The 13,566-nt window shown below is 58.0% G+C and overlaps 1 protein-coding gene across 1 annotated transcript; it reads right to left on the bottom strand.

Moving 5' to 3' along the window:
- Positions 1-1,174: 1,174 nt before the first annotated feature.
- GP9 (glycoprotein IX platelet) lies at positions 1,175-1,790 on the bottom strand. The gene has a single exon (XM_065934159.1). The coding sequence runs from the start codon at positions 1,788-1,790 to the stop codon at positions 1,248-1,250; it is 543 nt and encodes a 180-aa protein (XP_065790231.1). The 3' UTR covers positions 1,175-1,247.
- Between the last annotated feature and the right edge of the window lie 11,776 nt (positions 1,791-13,566).

Here is a 13,566-nt window from a genome sequence, read left to right as displayed (position 1 = left end):
CGGGGCCCTCACTGCTTCTGGGCCCTGGGCCTGTCAGAAGGCCCTGGACTTGGATGAGAGTTAATGGGGAACTGTCTGAGATGGCACGGCCCACCTCTTCCCAACAGTGCAATCTCTTCCTTTGTTTATAAATTACCCGAGATCGGGAGCAGGTGGGGTTCCCCCCCCCCCCCGCCCCGCCCGGGGCTGCAGGAGAGGAAGTGTCCCAGCCGCCAGCCACCCCCGCGGAGGAGGCGGTCTGTGGTCTGGGCTGAAGGAGGACCAGGTGACGGTGGGGTTTATATTCATGGGAGGAGGGCGGGCAGGCCAGGGACCCCCGAGCCAGAGCGGTGGGTCCCTGTCCCAGAAGCAGGGTGAGGATTGACCCCAAGGACACAGGCCCCAGCCGGCCCGGAGCTGGAGGAAGCTCCTAATTCATATTGAATTCAGTTACTTCTCCAGGGAAGGCAGCGGGGCTGGGGCCTCAGCGACCCCGGATCCTGCATCGGACTGGGGCTGGGGAGGGCCTGAGCCCAAGGATGCTGTTGCATTTGGAAATTTTTCTCATTGCCTATTTATGAATATATGAATCTTTATAGCAAATCTATTTTTTAAAACATGGAAAAAAGTTGCCTTTATGGAGACTTAGCAGAGCCAGAGTGTACACATTCCTAAACCATTAAACGTTTCTCTAACGAGCCATCCGTCCCCAGATTGGTTCTCTTGCTTGAAACTTGGAGATGGCCCAGCGGCCACACGCCCAAGACCCCTGGCGGCCCTTGCTGGCCACAGGGCACGGCTGCCGGGCCACGCTGCCCCTGCCTGCCCTGGCTCCCCTCTGAGACACACTGGGGGCCACATGGGCCTCCGCTCAGACCCCATTCATTCTGGGCTGGTTCCTGACCTTGGACGAGGCAGCCTCTGTCGGAGCCCTGGTTTCCTCAGATGGGGGACACGTGCTTCAAGCATCCATCCCAGAGTGTGTGCTGTCACGTGGCCAGCGTGGGGCGTGGGTGCCAGCAGCCAGGAGGGCGTGAGAACCGGGTGGGACCTGGGAAAGGGCTCTGGGGTGTTCAGAGACGGTGGGGTTGCGGGTATTTGGAGGGCAGGAGGTGGAGGTGGACCCAGCCATTTTACTAGGAACCTGGGGGATAGGGGAGCCCGGATAAGCGTCTGTCCGAACACAGGGATGCGGGTTTGCAGGACGCTAAGAGGGAAGCATCTCCGAGCCTGGGTAAGGGCTGGCTGGGCGGCGGGTTTCTTCTGAGCTACCGGGGGCTGGTCCGGGGCACCGGGACGGTACACAGCAGGCTCACCAGCAGAGCCAGGCCCAGAGCGGCCACGACGACCAGCGCCGCGTCCCACCAGAGCCCCGTGTGGGCCCAGGGCTCGCGCAGCCGCCAGCCGCAGCCGCCCAGCTCGGAGCCGCTGAGCTCGGCGGGCGCGCGGCCCGCGGCGTGCGCGGGGCCGGCGCAGCGCAGGCGCCGCAGCTGCTCGGGCGCGCGGTCCTCCAGCCAGAGGCGCAGGTAGACGAGCCCGCAGTCGCAGCGCCAGGGGTTGTGCGCCAGGTCCAGGTCCCGCAGCTGCGGCAGGTGGTCGAAGGCGCCGGGGGGCACGGCCCGCAGGCTGTTGTTGGCCAGCAGGAGCTGGCGCGTGGGCGCGGGCAGGGCGGGGAGCGCCTCGAGCCCGCGGCCGCGGCAGTCCACCTGCAGCCCCATGGTGGGCAGCGCGCGGCAGGAGCAGGCGGCCGGGCAGGCATCCGAGGCCTCGGCGGCCGCCCAGAGCAACAGCAGCGCCGTCCACGCGGGCATCGGCGGGAGGGCTGCGGGGACAGTGGCAGTGAGGTCCCGGCCGCCTGCCCCCCGCCCCAGCCCGAGGGCCAGCGGGGCCCGACTGGACAAGGGACCTCTCACCTCCGTCTCAGACCTCGGCTTTCTCCTCCGTGAAACGGGTGGTGGGGAGGTGGGCGTGGAGCTCCCTGGACCCAGGCCGGCTGGCCCTCCCCGGATGCTCAGAAGGCCTGACGGCTACTGCGAGGGGGTGAGGAGTGGACTCAGTCCCTTCCTGGGAGGGGTGGGCCCGCCTGCCCCCTGGGAGAGACACCAGCCCCTGCTCAGGGCCGGGGCGGCAGGTGCCAGCAGAATGATGGCACGCCAGGTTAGGGTCTCTCCCCAAGGCTCCGCACACCTGAGCCTGGGTCTGGTGGATGGCGTGCACACCACCGACCACCCCTTGGCCCATGAGTTCAAACCCCTCTGCCTGGTTCACGGCAGAGGGAACTTTCTCAGGGTCGGTGGTATGCAGAGCAGCTGGCTGAGGTTGCTTGGTTGGGGGTAGGGTGGGGAAGGGGACCCAGACCGGGCTCCACCTGGAAAGCCCTAGATCGAGGCTCATGCTTGGAGTTGGGAGAGAGGCCCAGAGAGGGAGACTGCCTTCTCCAGGGCTGCCCAGCGCTGTCAGAGACCAGGCTTGCACTCGGTTCTTAGGAACCCCAGTCCTCTGCCCGCTCACTGCCCCTCCAGGACCTGGTGGAAGTCACCTTCCCTTCCGAAGGTGGGCTCCCACCAGGGCCCGTGGCAGGCTTCCAGGGAATGTCTGTTTAATAAACCAATGAATCTTGACTCAGCCAAGCACCTGGTGTCTCAGAGGGAATGCCTGGCTGTGCCCCTGCCCCCCACCCCAGCCAGGAGGGGCAGAGGCTGGACTCGCCACAAGTCTGCCTCTCTCTGCCAGGCCTGGACGCAGAGCCCCCCCCAACCCCCAGGAGGGGCCCGCACGGTGGGAGGTGGTGCTGGGTGATGATGGCCACTTACCTGACCGGACTGCCCTCGGGGAGCCCCTTCTGTGGCCTGAAGGGTCCTGGCAGAAGCCACGGTGGCTGGCCGTGCTGTGTGAGGCAGCCGACGGTGACGCCTGCCTCAGTGGGAGGAAGGAAACGGTGAAAATAGCCTGGCTTATCCCCGTGTGCAGCCCCGGAGGGCCTCTCTCCAGAAGCGGTGGCCCTCGGGGTTCCAGGAAGTTGTGCCCAGAACTGCGGGTCAACCCCAGTTTATCGTAGGGTGCAGTGCATCCCGGGGCTTCCTGGGGCTCAGCTGGTAAAGAATCCGCCTGCAATGCGGGAGACCCCGGTTCCATTCCTGGGTCAGGAGGATCCCCTGGAGAGGGGATAGGCTACCCCCTCCAGTATTCTCAGGCTTCCCTGGGGCTCAGACAGTAAAGAATCTGCCTGCAGTGCGGGAGACTCAGGTTCGATCCCTGTGTTGGGAAGATCCCCTGGAGGAAGGCATGACAACCCACTCCAGTATTCTTGCCTGGAGAATCCCCACGGGCAGAGGAGCCTGGTGGGCTACAGTCCACGGGGTCACAAAGAGTCGGACACGACTGAGCGACTAACACACACTTTACTATGTTATAAAAATGTCAGTAATATGAAATATCAACTTGGTACGGGGTTTGCAGAGATGGGAAAACGTATACCCGTGGCGGTGGGGGAGCTGGGGTGTGGTAACCGCGGGGTACGGCAGTGCTTGGGAACCGGTGGAAGGGGTTCCAGCAACCTGAGGGACGCAGGAGAGGAGCCCAGAGTGGGGGCGGCTGGGAGAGGCGCCGCCGGCCTCCCGCGTGGCCGTGGTCAGCGTCAGCCAAGGACGGCGGGTGAGGCGGGTCTCAGGCCCCCGGTCTGGGGGGCGTTCCAAACCCTCTCACGCCCAGCTTGCATGGGCTGGGAAGGAACACTGAGACCCAGAGCAGCCAGGCTGCCGGCCGAGGGGCCACTGGGCAGGGAGCAGGGGTCGCCCCGGCGGGGAGGCAAGGAGCCGCACCCCCTGCAACTGGGCCTGGCCTCAAAGCAGGTGACGCAGCACCAAGGCCGTGGGTAGGAGTCGTCAAAGGCGGGGGCCGGGGGCACTTGACCCCGCCGCCCCCAGACGCACAGGAGCGTCCCTCCCGTTGTGGGCGGGCGGTGTGCGTCCTGACCTGACCCCCCGGTCAGGCCCACGCTCTCTCCTCTCGTGCCTCTGAGGCTTCCTTCTTGCCGGGGTTCAGCCTTGGCAGGATCCGGGGGTACCCTCAGGATGAATGGCATCAGCGAGAGAGAGAGAGAAGACACGTGAGACCAGCCTTGATAGGGCCAAGTCTGCGAGGGAGAGAGAGAGATAGAAAGAGAGAGAGAGAGAGAGAGAGAGAGAGAGAGTGACCAGATGGGGGGTGCAGCAGAGTCTGGCAATGCTTTATTTTTTACCGTGGCTTTTATACCCTGAGTTAGTACATTTCTGAGGGGCGGATAGTTTAACATTACATCTGCTTGTCCTTCACGAAACCAGGGTGTTTTCTGCATACTTCTTTGTTTATGAGGGTCTTGTACATTATCTTCTGGCCTTGGGGCCTATTAACATTTTATGCAGGTTCAGTGAATGTAAACCTATTTTCTGTTTCTATGGTGACCTTAACTGAAAGGTAGCAGTCTCACAGGGCAACAGTGCAGAGTGGAAGTATAACCTTGTTAACACAAAAATTAATCCTTCTGCAGAAGTTGTCAGTTGCGCTTATCTAAGGAGTTTACCCCACACAGACTCTGCGGCTTCAGTGAGGCAGCTTCTGCCTAGCACTCCTGGCTGACAATTAACAACCATCTCATTGTTACCACACTAGGGCTAAGTTCTTATTTCTCTAGATCTTTAACTATATTAACAGTGGTTTCTATAACACAACCTTAGCACATTAAGAGCAAAAACACAGCAAGCAAATGTCAACCCAATAGCTACTTTTAAAATAATTTTTCTTGTGTTTTCTAATAGGGCTTCCTCACCCCCCGGAGGGCTCTATGTCTATTAGGGCCTTTATATGATCACGTTCTTTATGCTGTTTTATGATTAGGGTATTATAAGCAATCATGCATATTAGTACCAAGGGCATAAATGCATTTGCCAAACAAACTAAAATACCAGCAAAGGAGTTTAAATTAAAACACTCCTTTCACCCTGGATAATCTCATAAAATACCACCACCCGGGAAACTTATTGATTAAAGTTCTAAATTGATTCTTATTTGGAAAGAGATTGGGGAAGGCCTTCTGCCTGTGTCACAGAAATTAGGGAGTAGTCTATTGAAGCAGGCATCAGAAAGACAGATATCATCTTTAAGGTGAGCGCTAGGGGCAGCTTTTCGGAATCCCTGAAAACCTGATCTGCCTTGTCTGTCAGGTTTTCTCCCTCGTGACCTTGTCATGGGTCGGATCTCGTGTGCCGGCTCCCGGCACCTTCTTATCTCAACACAGACAGCTTAAAAAAGGACAGAGATAAATCATTTTCGTGGAAAAATCGGACTCTGCCGATGATCAGGAAGATGATAAACACGGTCCTCAATCCCAATATCCAGCAAGACTGCCTTTCCTTTCCTCCTGTGAGCATAGTTTTCTCACCCACACAGGGCCAGAAGGGGCCCACGCCCTTGGGGGTCCACCCGCAGGTCACCAGCATCCGCCGGCTCCATTGTGGTGTGGCGTGTCTTTTATTCGGGGATCCCAGACGTGAAGGGCCCCCAGGCCACCCGTATCTCCCCACAATAGGCCTCCATGGACTCAGGGCAGGGGCACCCCTGGGCTTCCTGAGGGCCTCCCCCTTCCAGAGCTGCCTGGGCGGCCGGCCCGGCTGACCACAGGCTTTTCCTGGGGGGAGACGGGAGCATTCTGCTCCCCGACCTGTCAGGCTCCCTGCCAGGCCCCCGACCCGTGCCCACAGAGGCCCCTCTCGGGCTCCTTCCATCTGTGAATGTGCTCATGCCCGCTTTACCCTGTAAAATCCCCATGTGCGTGTGAGTGCGTGCGTGTGAGTGAGTCTGTGTGTGTCTGTGCATGTGTGTGACTGCGTGCATGTGTGTGCAAGTGCATGCATGTGAGTGTGTGAGCACGTGTGCATGTGTGTGACTGCGTGTGTGCATGTGTGTGAGTGTGAGTGCGTGAGTGTGCATGTGTGTCAGTGTGTGTGTGCATGTGTGTGTGCGCGCGTGTGTGACTGAGTGCATGTGTGTGCAAGTGCATGCATGTGTGTGAGCGCGTGTGCGTGTGTGTGAGTGTGTGTGTGCATGTGTGTGTGTGTGTGTGCATGCATTGGCCCTGCTACTGCACAAGGGGTTCCTGCTCCTGGAGGAATTCCTAGGATGGCCCCCACCAGCCCGCAGCCCGACCCCCGGACCTGGGGAGCCCACTGCGACCTCAGGGCTGGGCCTGTGCTGGATTTCACGGACAGCTGACCCTGCAAGAGCCAGGTTTCCCGGGAGCCCCGAGGGGCACATGGGAGCCTGTAAGTTGCTGTCGCCCCTACTTTTGCAGGGCTTCGTGACAGCAGCGAGAGAAAACCTGAGCTCTGAACCAGTTCACGGTCATGGCTCCTGCAGCCAGCTCCCCCCATCCCCCTGCCCCCTCTCCCGACCTTCCCCATAGGTGACAGATGCCTAGAACCAGCCCTTTTGGAAAGCCCGCCCCACGTCCACAACTGCCCACATGTGCCATCGCTCTTTCTGCCTCTTCCACCAGGATGCACTTTGCAGGACCTAAAATCATGTTCACGTTTTGTCTGCAACCTAGACAGCATATTAAAAAGCAGAGACATTACTTTGCTAACAAAGGTCCGTCTAGTTAAGACTATGGTTTTTCCAGTGGTTATGGATGGATGTAAGAGTTGGACTATAAAGAAAGCTGAGTCCTGAAGAATGAATGCTTTTGAACTGTGGTGTTGGAGAAGACTCTTCAGAGTCCCTTGGACTGCGAGGAGATCCAACCAGTCCATCCTAAAGGAGATCAGTCCTGAATATTCATTGGAAGGACTGATGTTGAAGCTCAAACTCCACCTTTGGCCACCTGATGTGAAGAGCTGACTCATTGGAAAAGACCCTGATGCTGGGAAAGACTGAAGGCGGGAGGAGAAGGGGACGACAGAGGATGAGATGGTTGGATGGCATCACCGACTCCATGGAGATGAGTTTGAGTCAACTCCGGGAGCTGGTGATGGACAGGGAGGCCTGGTGTGCTGCAGTCCAAGGGGTTGCAGACAGTCGGACACGACTGAGCCACTGAACTGAACTGGAGTCACTTGAGGCTGGTTGGGACCTTAGACCCTCCAACAGGGCTTCCCCGAAGGTCCGCTCAGTGACCTTTGACATCAGAGGCCCCCAAACCCCATCCTCCGAAGATGCTGACTAGGCCTGAAGAAGCCTGGAGCGGAAGTCTTGTCTCCAATCCCAGTTCTGTCCTCCGCGTCTCGGGCTTCAGCGGGTGAATCCCCCCGCCCTTCGCGATCGCGGAGCGGGCCGGAGACTTGCCCTCCCGCGGCGTCTAAGCATTGCGCTGGCTGCGCGGCGGGCGCACGCCCCTCTGCCCGCGCGGGGCTTCGGCGTCCGGCTCGCTTCGTGCCGGCTCTGCGGCCCGGGGCGGGGGTAGTCTTAGCCCCGCTCTGCCTCAGTTTGCTCGTCTGTAAGATGGGGGAGAATGAAGCGTGGGCTCGGAGTGTGGCCGGCGGGGACCGGGGGCGCCGCCCTCCGGCTCAGCAGACACACCCGGTCGGAGCCCGTCTCTGCAGGGCAGGTAGGGCTGCCGCCTCCGCTAACTTCGAACAGGCATTTCCTTTTCAAAGTCCTTGACGTAGACTTTAGAAGGGAGCTGAGTCCAAGGAAAGGGTAGAGCCGCTGTGAGTACAGGAGGTGGGAGACCCCGTGCATCCCCGAGGAGGGGGCTGGGCCGCGGCGGCCCCCACCCGCCACCTGCTCGGAGGCTTTGGACGCGCCTCGGCTCCGCACCTCACCGTCGCCATCTGCTGCCCAGACTGTGAAATACGCGCTGTTCCCTGGCCGGGCGGGTGCGTGGGTGGGGGCAATTCAGGCCAACAGGCGGCTTTTTGTTGCCAGGAGGTGAGAGAGGGCATTAGTCAGTATTTCCTAGAAAACCTTTTTTAAGGAGTCGCAGACCATTTGAAGAATCCCAAAGAAACTTTGCTAGAAAAAGGCAAAAGGAGAGTGGCAGGCGTGGATGCTGTTTATAAATATCCCTTCTCCTGTTTTTCCTGAAGTCAAGGCTATGGTTTTTCCAGTGGTCATGTATGGGTGTGAGAGTTGGACCGTAAAGAAAGCTGAGCCCCGAAAAATGGATGCTTTTGAACTGTGGAGTTGGAGAAGACTCTTTACAGTCCCTTGGACTGCAAGGAGATCCAGTCAGTCCATCCTAAAGGAAATCAGTCCTGAGTGTTCATTGGAAGGACTGGTGTTGAAGCTCAAACTCCAATCCTTTGGTCGCCTGATGTGAAGAGCTGACTCATTGGAAAAGACCCTGATGCTGGGAGGGATTGGGGGCAGGAGGAGAAGGGGACGGCAGAGGATGAGGTGGTTGGATGGCATCACCGACTCAATGGGCATGAATCTGAGTTAGCTCTGGGAGTTGGTGATGGACAGGGAGACCTGGCGTGCTGCAGTCCATGGTGTCACAAAGAGTTGGACACGACTGAGCCACTGAACTGACCTGTCCAGCCCCTTCTGGCCTCTGCCCACCCAGGGCAGCTTCAGGGCCTGCCGCCAGGGCCGCTGCCCAGGGCCCGCTCAGAGCCGCCCTGCGCTTGGGCCGCTGCTCTCCGGCCGCTGTCCTGAAACTCTCAATGGTGGTGCCTTCCACTGTCCTCTCAGTGACGTCCGGGCGGACGGTGGCTCCACCGGCCCTCAGGGCCTTGGCTGCGTGCCGTCACCCCTGAGCCCTGGCTGCCTGCCCCTCCGGCCCCAGGCCCCAGGCTGCCCTCGGCCGGGTGTCGCGTCAGCCCGCGGCTGCTGGCCGGGGACTCCGTCAGGCCTGCTGCTTCCCGAAGCACGGTGGTGCTGGAGCGACCCTCCAGTTTGCTGAGAGTCCCGGGCCTTGCCCTCCTTCCAGCCTGCTGGCTGTTGTTGTCAGGCCTCGGACGGTTACTCGTACACCTAAACACCCTCCAGCACACTCCTGAATCACCCTGTGAGCGGGGCAGCGTGATTTTTCACTAGAAATGGTTTTGTTAGCTGCTGAGCAAAGCCGCGTTCCCCAAGCTCGCATCTTTAAGCAGGAACGTGTGTTCACTCATTCTCTCAGTTCCTGGAGGGTCAGGACCTTGGGAGTGGCTTTGCTGAGCGGGTCCGGTTCCGGATACTGCAGTCAGATCGGCCCTAAGACCTGACCCAGGCTGCGGCTCCTGCTTCTGAGGTGTGAGCCGGCCTGATGGCTGGAGGCCTTGGTTTTTTGCTGGCCCTTGACGGGGGGACGCTGTCACACGGCCTTTGTCGTAGGGAGCCTGGATGTCCTCCTGGCTTAGGGAGGAAGGTGGCTGCCCAGGCCTTTCACGACTCGCGTCCGGGGTCACACCATCAACTCCTCTGTTCTCTGTTAGACCCGAGTGGAGTGGCTAAGTGTAGCTCACACTCAGAGCAAAGGGAACTGGCTTTATATCTCAAAGGGAGAGTATTGAAGACTGTGTGCATTTTACAAGGAAATTTTCAGATTCAAATAGCTGCAAGGCCTCTGTCAGGAAACTCTACAGCCTTATTGCGAAGCATCGGCAAAAGGATTAATTGGTTAATAGAGTTCCCAGGAGCCTCAGGGAAGGAGAAACTTCTGGGTCGGGATCGTGGCTTGAGAGTCAGGCCCGGATATCAAGGATGCTCTGCTTTTGGTGAAGCAATAGCACCCCACTCCAGTACTCTTGCCTGGAAAATCCCATGGACGTAGGAGCCTGGTAGGCTGCAGTCCATGGGGTTGCGAAGAGTCAGATGTGACTGAGCGACTTAACTTTCACTTTTCACTTTTATGCATTGGAGAAGGAAATGGCAACCCACTCCAGTGTTCTCGCCTGGAGAATCCCAGGGACGGGGTCGCACAGAGTCGGACACAACTGAAGTGACTTAGCATTAGCAGTAGCTGCTTTTGGTGAGGGCTTCCTTGAAACTGCACTTTTCTGCTGCTTCCTCTTTTTAAAGAAAAATATGTATTTGGCTTTGCAGGTCTTAGTTGCGGCATGTGGGATCCAGTTCCCCGAGCAGGGGTCAAACCCCGGCCCCCTGCGTTGGAGCCCGGAGTCTTAGCCTCTGGACCCCCAGGAAATTCCCCACCCTGAGGTTTATATACGGCAACCTGTATATGTGTGATGAAGTTGCTGGTCTTTTTTAAAAAATTATTTGCTTTTGGCCCTGCTGGGTCTTCGTTGCTGGGTGGGCTTTTTCTGTGGAGGATGGGGGCAGCTCTCCAGGTGATGGATTCTGCTGCCAGCAGCCACGGACGGACACAAGACGCCCAGGCCAAGGGCAGCCGGCTTCTTGCTGCGGTGACTCCTCTCGTGGAGCACAGGCCGTCGGGCACGTGGGTTCAGTAGCCGCGACTCGCAGACTCTGGAGGCTCAATAGTTGGCGCACAGGCTTGGTTGTTCTGCTGTGTGTGGAATTTTCCCAGGCCGGGGATCGAACCTGGGTCTCCTGCGTTGGCAGGCCAATTCTTTACCCCCGAGCCACCTAGGAAGCCCTGTTGCGGCTCTCTTAATTTCAAACACATGTTAACATCCCTGCATTTTTGCTCCCCTCCCCTCATAACGACTGTAATGTTTCTGACAGCACCTTTGACGTCTTTTGTGTATCCCTTAACTGCGTATTATGGATACCGATCTTCTCCTTCTCTCTTTTAATCTGCCTGCTAGCTTTGTGTGTAGTTAACTTGCTCCCTTTAGTGGGTATTTGCTTTACCAATGAGTGTTTTCCTTTCATAATTTTCAAGTTTCTGGTTGTAGCCACTGGTTTTTTTTTTTTTTTTTGCTTAGAGACATCTCTTGAACATCTCTTATAAAGCTGGTTTGGTGGTGCTGTAAAACTTTTGCTCTCTCCATCATATCTGAATGAGAGTCTTGCCAGGAAAAGTATCCTTGGGTGGGTGTAGGTTTCTCCCTTTCATCACTTTAAATATCGAGCCCTTCCCTTCTGGCCTGCAGTTTCTGCTGAGAAGCCAGCCTTTGTATGTAACTTGTTGCTTTTCCCTTGCTTTTTCTTTTTGTGTGTGTGTGTGTTTCGTCGCATCAGGTGGCATGAGGGGTCCTAGCTCCAACCAGGGGTCAAACCCATGCCCCCTGCAGTGCGAACCACAGGGCCGCCAGGGACGTCCCTCCTTTGCTGTTTTTAATGTTCTCTCTTCATCTTTAGTTTTTGCCATTTTACTTACAGCGTGTGTTGGGGTTGCTCCCGTTGGAATTCTCTGTGCTTCCAGCACCTGAATGTCTCCTTGCTTTCACAGATTAGGGGAGTTTTCAGCTACAACATCTTCAAATAAATTCTCTGTCCCTTTTCTTTCTTCTCTTCTAGGACCCCTACAATGCTAACATGAGAATACTTGATGTGATCACAGAGATCTCTGAGACTGTCCTCGTTTCTCTTTTTTCTTTTCGGCTTCAGTGATTTCCACTTCTGTCTGCCAGTTCACTGACCACCTCTCTGCATCGTTCAGCCTACCGTTGATTCCTTCCAGTGTCTTTTTAAATATTCAGTTACTACATTTTTCACCTGTGTCTGGGGGTTCTTTTACATTTTCTAACTCTTGTTAAAAATGTCTTAACTGCTCACTCTATTTCTCCCTTCTTCTCCTGAGTTCTTTGATCGTCTTTATGATCATTACCTTGGACTCTTTCTGGGGCAGGTTGCCTGTTTCCGCTTCACTTCGCTCTCCTGGGCTGTATCTTCTCCTGGTGGGGAAACGGGGAGCGGCTCTTTGCGATTTTCGTTTGCTTCTGCTCTGACTGTGCCGGGTCTTTGCTGCGGCGCGCGTGGGCTTTCTCTAGTTGCAGTGTGTGGGCTTCTGCAGCTGTCTCACGGGCTCAGCGGCCAGCCAGGTTCTGGCCCTGCATTGGAAGGCGGAGTCTCACCCGCTAGGCCATCGGGGAGGGCCGACCTGGGATTCCGTCTTGTTCCTCTGTGCGAACATGCTGCTCTGCCACCTCATCTGCCTCATTTGCTCTTCTTGCTGTCTTGTGGGTTGGTTGGTAGCCGACCTTGGCGACGTGGCCTTTTGTGGGAGAAGGGCTGTGGGTCCTCCAGCAGGGTGCTCTCCTCCGGCCGTGGTGTGCGCTGTAGGGGTGCCCCGTACGTGGGCCGCTCGGCCCCTTCTGCTGGGGCAGGCTGACCACTGTGCGTGGCCTGGTGGGTGTGGCTGGCCCCCAGTCCACTTGGTCGCCCTCTTTCCCTTAATGATGGTCCCGTGGTTGCCCAGCTACAGATGACATTTCCCAGCCTCCCTTGCAGCTAGGTACGGCCAATGGGATGAGCTTAGAGGACCTGGGAGCCTCCCTCCCTGTCTCCTCCTTCCTGGGGGCCAGAGGGCAGACGCGATGCTGGTCATTAGCTTCTGCCAGGGACGACACCCTAGGGGATAACAGAGCAACACGGGGAAGGAACCTGGGCCCCTGGGTGACCACGTGGAGCAGAGCTGCTGTCATCCACTCCCCTCTGAACCGCTACAAGAGAGAAAGCTCTGTCTCTGACCCAGAGTACTGTGGGAGCTCGTTTATCAAGGCGGTTTAGCCTGTGCTGTAACTGACCCAGACCCCGCGCCCTGGGGCCCCTAATCAGACACCGGTGGCAGCGGTGTGAGGCGTGGGCTCGGGAAGCAGGCCTCAGCCCGGGCGCGGGTGCTGATCTGCCCTGTGGTGCTGGGTCGCCCCCCGCCTCTCTGGGCAGCGCTGCATGCTAGGCCATCTCATAAATCCGCCTCCAGTGGGATGAGGGCCGTACGAGCGAAGAAGCACCTTTGCTTGCCAGGCCGAGGTCAGAGAAGAGTTTTATTAGGAAGCTCCCGGGGGTGAACCTTAGCGTGGTCGGAATCTACAGGCACCCGGCCCGCCTGCTTTCGGCCGATTCCAGGGGCCAGAGCAGGGGCGGGGCTGCTTCAGGAACGTCTCTTCCGGTCCCGTTTAGTATCACTATCATTATTTTTAAAATGCGTGTTTCTCTGCTTGCTTCGGGTCTCAGCGGCGGCACGCAGGGTCTTCACCGTGTCACGCGGGCTCTTTGGCTGCAGTTTATGAACTCACTGGTTTGCGGCTCGTGGGCTTAGCTGTGGCATTTGGGATCTTAGTTCCCCAACCAGGGATCGAACCCACGTCCCCTGTGTTGGAAGGTAGATTCTTAACCACTGGACTGCAGGGAAGTCCCGGCCCCTTTTATTTTTCATTAGCATAGAGCAAAGCTGAGGTTTTGAGGGGAACGCCCACTTCCGTGGATCTTACCACACAGGAGACTCCTGCGGCCCACACGCAGCCGGCTGCTGTCCTGCAGCCCTCCCTGAGGCCCCGCCCGGGACTGCCTGCTGGACCCCTGGGTCCTCCTTTCCCTGTGCTTCCTCTCCTGTGTCCCCCGGGCGGCCCTTGCTCCCGAGTCCTGCATCCTCCCGTCTGCTACCTCCCCCTCGCCTCCGGGAGGCAGGGCAGCACCCCTGCACGGAGCCCGTTGCCTGGGGGCCCTGCCCTCGCTCTGCGCTCTGCAAGGCTCCGTCCTCCTAGGCTCGGACTGGCCCCTCCCGTCTGGATTCTGGCCCCTCCCGTCTGGGCTCTGGAC

This window comes from Muntiacus reevesi, chromosome 4 (genome assembly GCF_963930625.1).
Source record: "Muntiacus reevesi chromosome 4, mMunRee1.1, whole genome shotgun sequence".
In the NCBI taxonomy this organism is placed as follows: domain Eukaryota; kingdom Metazoa; phylum Chordata; class Mammalia; order Artiodactyla; family Cervidae; genus Muntiacus; species Muntiacus reevesi.
The sequence above is the reverse complement of the archived record's forward strand: the minus strand, read 5'-3'. Positions and strand labels throughout refer to the sequence as shown.

Bases quoted from the DNA above. Each gene is read 5' to 3' on its own strand.
- GP9 (XM_065934159.1), bottom strand. From the start codon at position 1,790: ATGCCCGCGTGGACGGCGCTGCTGTTGCTCTGGGCGGCCGCCGAGGCC.